The sequence below is a fragment of the Paramormyrops kingsleyae genome, chromosome 14 (genome assembly GCF_048594095.1).
Source record: "Paramormyrops kingsleyae isolate MSU_618 chromosome 14, PKINGS_0.4, whole genome shotgun sequence".
Classification (NCBI taxonomy): domain Eukaryota; kingdom Metazoa; phylum Chordata; class Actinopteri; order Osteoglossiformes; family Mormyridae; genus Paramormyrops; species Paramormyrops kingsleyae.
In genome coordinates, this window is record NC_132810.1 from 14,620,001 (window position 1) to 14,628,084 (window position 8,084).

The 8,084-nt window shown below is 49.0% G+C and overlaps 2 protein-coding genes across 10 annotated transcripts in view; one reads left to right on the top strand and one right to left on the bottom strand.

Moving 5' to 3' along the window:
* LOC111854800 (uncharacterized) overlaps nucleotides 1-414 on the top strand; it is a 5,411-nt gene extending 4,997 nt beyond the window's left edge. For both annotated transcript variants that reach the window (XM_072699378.1, XM_072699379.1), the window contains exon 6: nucleotides 1-414. This exon is cut by the window's left edge and continues 453 nt beyond it. The gene's annotated coding sequence lies outside the window, so the exon portion shown is untranslated.
* Nucleotides 415-2,523: 2,109 nt separating this feature from the next.
* ptafr (platelet-activating factor receptor) lies at nucleotides 2,524-7,533 on the bottom strand. 8 transcript variants are annotated; one of them, XM_023832990.2, is made up of 2 exons: nucleotides 6,209-7,533; nucleotides 2,524-5,407 (listed from the first exon to the last, which is right to left on the bottom strand). In XM_023832990.2, exon 2 carries the CDS (start codon nucleotides 5,404-5,406, stop codon nucleotides 4,336-4,338), a length of 1,071 nt encoding a protein of 356 aa, XP_023688758.2. In that variant the 5' UTR covers nucleotide 5,407; nucleotides 6,209-7,533; the 3' UTR covers nucleotides 2,524-4,335. The 8 variants fall into 8 exon arrangements, with proteins under 8 accessions (XP_023688758.2, XP_023688757.2, XP_023688759.2 ...); XM_023832989.2 differs by having other exon boundaries at nucleotides 2,524-5,972; XM_023832991.2 differs by having other exon boundaries at nucleotides 2,524-5,323; nucleotides 6,108-7,533.
* Nucleotides 7,534-8,084: the final 551 nt, after the last annotated feature.

Consider the following 8,084-nt stretch of genomic DNA (forward strand, 5'->3'; position numbering starts at 1 on the left):
TTTGCTCCGTCCCTCCATGCTGGCCTGCCGTCGCTCTGTCAGTCTGCATCTCCGTCCCGCTTTGCTCCGTCCCTCCATGCTGGCCTGCCGTCGCTGTGTCAGTCTGCTTCTCCGTCCCGCTTTGCTCCGTCCCTCCATGCAGACCTGCCGTCGCTGTGTCAGTCTGCTTCTCCGTCCCGCTTTGCTCCGTCCCTCCATGCAGGCCTGCAGTCGCTCTGTCAGTCTGCTTCTCCGTCCCGCTTTGCTCCCGCCGCTCCCCAGGCAGCTGCTTGTCTTAGAATGCTTTGCTGGGGTTATTTCTCTCATAATAGATGGGGGAGTCACCATCTATTATGTCTTTCTAATACTTTCACTTTTCTGAATGTTGATGTATTGAGCAGATCAACAGACAAAGATTAAAAGGAAAAGATTTAATCACTTTTGCAGAGTGTTTAACACACACTAATAATAAATGTGGTGCAGAACCTACAAATTATTAATTATATCACCACTGGGCAGCATCATTGTACAACGATACACTTAACTGTATCAAAGGGCTCCAGGTGCCAGGCTGCCCCGAAGAGCCGCAGCCTGCCAATCCTCACACCGGGCGCAGAGCGGGAAGGAGCCGGGCGTTGGCACCGTCACATGCAGGGATATATGTCAGCAGATGCAGTAGAACCAGCATCATTATCTCAGACTGAGAGATTGAAATGGTGGGGATTCAAAGACCAGGAAGGAGAAGGAGGCCCTTCCATCAGCCCTCTGACAGGAGCCTTTACCACAAACGCCGCTTGTTTATTTAGGGGCCACACTGAACTTAACAGGAAGCTGCAGGGCGGACAGTGTGGCAACGTGGATCCTGCACAGCAGCAGGATAAACGCAGGCCAGGTGCTCAGTTTCCATTATCTTCCAGAGAGAGAAGTCGCCTCGGTCTTTGCAAGATTTCTGAACCGCAGGAAGTACATTTCTGAGAAGCCAAGATGATTACGAGAATTCTGTGTGGGCAATGACAGACGCTCTGGCTGCTGCTTTTTTGTATGTTCACTTCTTGTTTCTGTACATTTTCCACAAATAGAAACATCTAACTGGTGACAGCAGAAATGTGGAGACTCTCCTTGATCTAAGAAAAGAGCACTGCAGGACAGGCGCAGGCAAACCGCATATGACCGTGAAACAAAACAAGTCAGTAGCTTTGAAAACAGCATGTTGCCAACGGCTCTGGGTTGAGTGGGTTTCTATGGTGGACAGAAGCCATGCTGGTCCATTATCAAGCCCATTTCTTTCAGAATTAATAGCTGAAATAAGTGAAGTCGAATGTTATAAGTTTTACTGGAAGCATTTTAAACATGATACTAATAACAATCAGATGCATTATTGTAATAATGACACTGGACAGTCAGAAGGGCTCATGAGGGTTGCTGGGGAAAAAAAGATGTTGTGTAAGTTTGGGAAAGCAGCCAGAACAAATGGGACACCAAGACTGTCTGCAGGGTGAGAGCGGGGCACAGAGACTGTCTGCAGGGTGAGAGCGGGGCACAGAGACTGTCTGCAGGGTGCTAGCAGGGCACCGAGACTGTCTGCAGGGTGAGAGCGGGGCACAGAGACTGTCTGCAGGGTGAGAGCGGGGCACAGAGACTGTCTGCAGGGTACTAGCAGGGCACCGAGACTGTCTGCAGGGTGCTAGCAGGGCACCGAGACTGTCTGCAGGGTGCTAGCAGGGCACCGAGACTGTCTGCAGGGTGAGAGCGGGGCACAGAGACTGTCTGCAGGGTGCTAGCAGGGCACCGAGACTGTCTGCAGGGTGAGAGCGGGGCACCGAGACTGTCTGCAGGGTGAGAGTAGGGCACCGAGACTGTCTGCAGGGTGAGAGCGGGGCACCGAGACTGTCTGCAGGGTGAGAGCGGGGCACCGAGACTGTCTGCAGGGTGAGAGCGGGGCACCGAGACTGTCTGCAGGGTGAGAGTGGGGCACAGAGACTGTCTGCAGGGTGCTAGCAGGGCACCGAGACTGTCTGCAGGGTGAGAGCGGGGCACCGAGACTGTCTGCAGGGTGAGAGCGGGGCACCGAGACTGTCTGCAGGGTGAGAGCGGGGCACAGAGACTGTCTGCAGGGTGCTAGCAGGGCACCGAGACTGTCTGCAGGGTGAGAGCGGGGCACAGAGACTGTCTGCAGGGTGAGAGCGGGGCACAGAGACTGTCTGCAGGGTGAGAGCGGGGCAGCCTACACACTCAGCTCTGTCTGTGGTTAAATTATCATGCCTGATAGAATGATCTGATATTACAGCTTTGTGTAAATGTGTGAATGAGATAAAAAGCAGGTCACCAGTTCAGCTAAGAGCATGCATGCATGTGCAGACGTCTGGGTTACTAACCCTAACCGTAACCCTAATCCTATGTTCACAAGAGAAACACCTAAACAGGCCAAATCTGCAGGATACAGGGAGGAGCTGCGGGTGACCCTGTCCCCAGGAACAAGACCAGGGGCATTGACACGCAGGAAAGGGCATGGAAAGGAAATAAGGACAGAGAGGGCAAATATCATACTTTATTACACTTTAATGGAGACATAAATAAATAAATAAGCATACAAGCCCGGAATTCATACTCCTAAATAAGGATGTATATGCAGCTCTGGGAAAGATTAAGAGATCACAGCAAAATTTTCACTTTCACTCAATTTATGTCTATGTGCCCGTGTAAAATACATGTTTTTGCAAACTCCAGCCTGGCTCTTCCCTTCTGCTAACTGAAACCCGTTAAATCAGACCTAGATAAGATTTTGACAACTCTGAGTTATTAGTCGAGTTCTCCACAAACGAGCCAGATGGGCCAAAAGGCTTCCTGCCGTTTGTGACTTTATGTTCTAAGGGCTTCTTCGTTGCTTTATAGGTCTTCAGTCCTCATATAGGAGCTTTTCCTAGCAGTGCACTTCACACCTGCCCTTAATGTCTGCCATTCTTTTTGAAGGTCACCTGGCATCTTCCTCTGATTTATGAGGCAGTGTCGGTGTTCTGACATTACAGCGTACCCATGGAATAGCGTACTCTCAGTTAGAGCGCATGCATAGAACAGAATAACATAATGTTCTCCGATGGCCCATAAATTTAGCATGCCGTTGCAAGAATATTCGACGGAAAGTAAACGATTATACTTTCCAGTTTTTATGTGTAGTTATAGTTATAATTATCTATATGTAGCATCTATGCTGTTTCTCAAATCTGAGCTAGTACATAAATTAAACCCACTGTTCCAAAAATATTCTAGCTTTCGGTCATACACATTCTTTTATTCTCTTGCATTGTCTGTTTTTGTTCATAGTCTGTAAGATTCCAAATAAAGACAATTCCGGACAATTACAGGAACAATGAGTACTCTCAAAGGAGCAAGCTCCATCCCATGCTATAGATCTGCTCATCTGATACCATACATTTTCTAAGAATGTTTTCAGATTGTTATCACTGTTAAAAACCACAGGAATTTGGTTCTTTTAGCATATATTTCCTTTTCGGTATGTTTTATCAGCGTTCAAAACTAGGGGTATGTTGTTCTGATAACACACATTTTCTTATCAGAACGCATTGCCACCGTTAAAACCATAGACATTCTATTCTGATTGGGTACATTTCCTTATTAGGACACATTCCCTCCAGTAGAAATACAGTTTATTCTGACATCGTAAATTTTAGTCTTAGAAATTTTGAGTCTGAAAGCCCGAAGTGCAACGTTTGCCAGCAGAACCAGGATTAAACCAGGATTTAACAATGAAAATTCTTAAAAAAAAATATATAGAGTGGACATATTTTTTCCAGAGCTGTATAAAGCAGGAGGATCAGAGTGGCTCCGGAAATCAGTCATGACTGCCGTATAAGGACCCCCCCAAGCCGAAGCGGAAAGGCGGTGTGGGGGGACTTCAGACGAGAATGCAATAAGCTCTGATAGTTCCCATTCTAAATGATTTGAACTTATTAACGTTGTAAGTTTAAATGCAGTGACTGTGTAAGGACTAGGAGCCTGAGTAGGAGCCTGAGTAGGAGCCTGCCTGCGCTCTCTGCCATAAGCTGAAGTGCGTCCTGTGACCTGAGCGCCACATCTGCATGCTAAACGCCAATCTGCCCACTGTGTCCCTGTCTGATGCTACTAGGGGTCCAGGGATGTCAGATGTGCATGGTGTGTGTGTGTGTGTGTGAAGTGTGCACGGCATGTACATGATGTGTTCCTGACGTGTCCACGACGTGGCCATAGCGTGTGTGACATGTGCGCAGCATGTGCAAGCTGGGCGTGTGACGTGTGCATTGCACATGCACTGCACGTGTGTGACAAGCGCATAGGATGCACGTAGCATGTTCCGCCCGCTCAGTGCACCGTGGGTCCCATCGCCTCCTTTGGCGCCCGCGTCTCCATGGACACTGTGGTCTGGGAGCTGTTTCTGGGGCAGCTCCTCCCTCGCATCACCTTCTTGAAGTGCATGGAGATGTAGCTGCGGAACATCTTGGTGGCCAGGCAGTAGATCACCGGGTCCAGCAGGCAGTTGAGCCCCATGAGCATGAGGGTGACCTGGTGGGCGTCGTTGAGGAGCTGCCTGCTATCCCTGTCACCCACCATTGCCAGCTGCAGCACCGCCAGCGTCCAGGGCCCCTGCACCAGGTGGTAAGGCACGAAGCACACCACGAAGACCACCAGCACCACCATCACCATGCCCAGGGCACGGCACTTCAGGCCCAAGCTCCGCACACTGACGCGGGTCCCATGTGGAGAGACAGGTGGAACCAGCAGGGCGCGGACGATCAACAGATTGCAGATGACGACCAGCAGAAAGACCACAAAGAAGAAAGCGATGATGAGGAAGTGGGTCAAAACCAGTGAATGCTTCGTGCGGTCATCCATGTTGTGGTATCCCTCAAAGCAGCGCGATTTTCCGCTTACTTTGTCATCGTTGATGGCCTTTTGGAACAGATACGGGATTGAGGCCGACACGGAGAAGAGCCAGATCACCAGCGAGACGAGCACCCCGCGGTGCCAGTGGTCAGATGTGGCGGCACTGAGCGGCCGTGTTACCACCCAGTAGCGGTTAAAGCTGATCACGGCCAGGAAGAGGATGGAGCAGTAGGTGTTGATGTAGAACATGGCACCGGAAACTCTACACATGGCTTCGTGGAAACGCCAGTTGCCCCACTGGTTGTAGTAATCAATCCATAGGGGCAGAATGATGATGAAGAGCAGGTCGGCCACCGTCAGGTTGGTCATGTAGATCCGCACCTCATTCACGGCTTTGACGTCGCGGATGTTGCGCAAAATGTAGAGAGCGTAGCAGTTAGCTATCAGGCCAAAGATGAAGACCAGGCTGTAGAAGGTTGGGAAAACAGAGTATCTGAACTGTGAGTCCAGGAAACTGTCATTCTGGGACATATTCTCCGAAGACATCATTCTTTGAAAGAAAGAGGACAGACTGTGAGCACAAGGACAAAAGAGCACAAAGCAAATTCCACAGGGAACTTGCAACTGAAGTATAAAAAATATGAAAAGTCCCAAATACCCTGCAAGAGGAACACAGCTACCATCCAAACATCAACACGTCAGAGGCAAAGCACCCTGTCAGCATCATGCCCTCTGTACTTAATGCCAACGTCAACCACCAACACACGTACGTTACTCTACGCTGCCAAAAAACTGCCGATTACTATCCAGGTATTTCATTATTTATAATCTTACCAAAATATAAGAAGCATTTGCAGGACTGTCCAGTCTTCCAGTTATTAAATATATATCTTTGATTGATTGTCCTGGGTGTTTCACATCACACCAGCGTCTTTTACCCCCAAGGACATGCGAGGCAGTTCAAACAGCGGCATCCACCCACAGACGACGCCTATAATACTAACCTAGTCTATAGCTTCGTCTTCTTGTTTCATCCAAACGCATCCAAAAAGTGAGACAACCGCATACTGTATATCCGACCTGGCAGCTGCATTCTGTCATTCGTAAAGTAAGGACTGACGGAAAAAACATAAAACCTACATCACATTAATTCTTTCCAAAGTCTTCATAAAATGTAGACAAGTACGTCCATACCGCGTTTATACTTTTTCTACACGGGCTTGTAGATTAAGGCTGCTGCAGTGACTTACTTTATTACAGATTGTGTTGGCGGTTTAGCGGCTCCTGATTTCCACATGCAGCCCTACAAGCATGAACTGAACGCGGAGAGAGACGCCAAGCTCCAACTCACCCGGCCGGGACCCCGCTGGTCTGGAAGCCTCTGGGTCTGATCGCAATACCCACTGCGTGTTTGCCAAATGCGGATGGCTGTAGACGTCAGTGAAGTGCGGAAGGTGGGCGGCCTCCCCCTGTGTGGTTACGGCTTCTCAGTAACTCCTCATTGAGCAATCAGCCCGGCAATGCCACTCCCGACTGCCCTCAGGCATGGCGCTTTGCTTCATGCTCAAGTGCACAGTGCTACGAACTTGCCTTACATTAACGTGTCCATTTTTTCGATCCGTTTCATAACGGTACAGTGCATATAGTGATTATAATTACCGGTTCAATGACCTAATAATGGGCAGTACGCACACTGTCAGGGTTCTGGGTTCGAATCCCACCCCCGAGAGTGACGTGTGCATGTTCTCCCCCTGTCTGAGCATAAAAAGCTATTCTTTAACTTGGCATAAGGTTACGCTCATTTCATAATAAATTGATGGTTTTATATGTTTTGAAGGGACGCCTTTGCTAGGCTGGTGCAGTGCTTGGCACCGTTACCCCCTCTGGGATGTGGGTTCGAGTCTCTGCCGTGGCTGTGTGTGTGGAGCTTGCATGTTCTCCCCCAGTCGTCATGGGGTTTCCTCCTACTCTGATAAAGGCTCCAGACCCTCCCTGCCTCCCAGGACCCTGAATAAGACAAGTGGGTACAGAATTTGGAAGGATAGACATGTAAGCCACATATTCAAAGAACGGATGTCTTTTAAAATCCCCCACCTCGGACGTCACGGAGATCACGACGGCAAAGTGGCACATGCTGGCACGACGGGGAGTGTGCCTGGGCACGCTCACACGGCCTTTCACGGTTTGTCACAACTGACTATTGCATTTGCAGAATGCTGTGTGTAATCCCCAAACCACCTGGGTTACATGCATGAAAACGGTCACGTACATTTGTCCTCATTTTGCGTGATAATCAGTTGCTTTCGTTTTGTTAATCATAGTGGAATACGTAGTTTCCCAGTGAAATGTTTTACATCCAAAATTCCATATGTACGCAATTTTCCTGTAAGCCACCAATTCCAAGCTTGTTCACCAAACTCTCAGAATGACTCGCATATATTCCACAAGTAACAGTGACTGTTGCCAATCAGATTAATTTTGCCAGCTGTGCCAAAGCTGCTCGGCCCACCAGCAGAGGCGGCGTGGCAGCGGCAGGCCAGGGCTTGGAGGCGCCGAGGCCCCACATGCCGTGCGGCATAGAAACAGTGCTACTCGCCCCCCCCACACAAGGGCAGTGCTTTGGAAAGTACTCAATTCACAGGCTTAAGTAGCCTACTTCAGTAAAAGTATGAGGCGTACTGTATATAGGACAATTCAAGTCGATTCATTGTAAGAAAGAAATCTTAAATTCACTTCAAGATGTGCATGTGGCATCGTGAGACGTGTCATCAAACCGCAACATCGTCACAATAAGAAAAGCCAAGCCGCTAGAGGACAAGCGGATATTTTCTTTTTATTCAGAATAAGCGGGGAAACTTGTCGAGCGGGCCGGCGGATTAGCAGAACTACGTTTACATTCTGTAGAAAACGAAAGATCGATCTATAAGTCAGATTTAGTAATGAACTGTATACACGGGCTCGTCCTATGGAAGGGTGGCTGGTTATCCGATTACCATTAGTCCTAGCGAGTTAACCCTTACCCTGTAGTAAGCAGCATTATATTCACATTGTCCCAACTTTTATAAAGTTCTTAAACATAGACGTAAACATGGAGTATCTGTCTCACGGGACGGGGGAGAGGAAGTGAGTTTAGAGTCCCCCCCATTGCAGAGGTGTGAGAGCCAACAGGTACACCCACTTAGTACTGGCCCTAATGCAGATACGTGGCGATGGGGGAGGGGCATGGC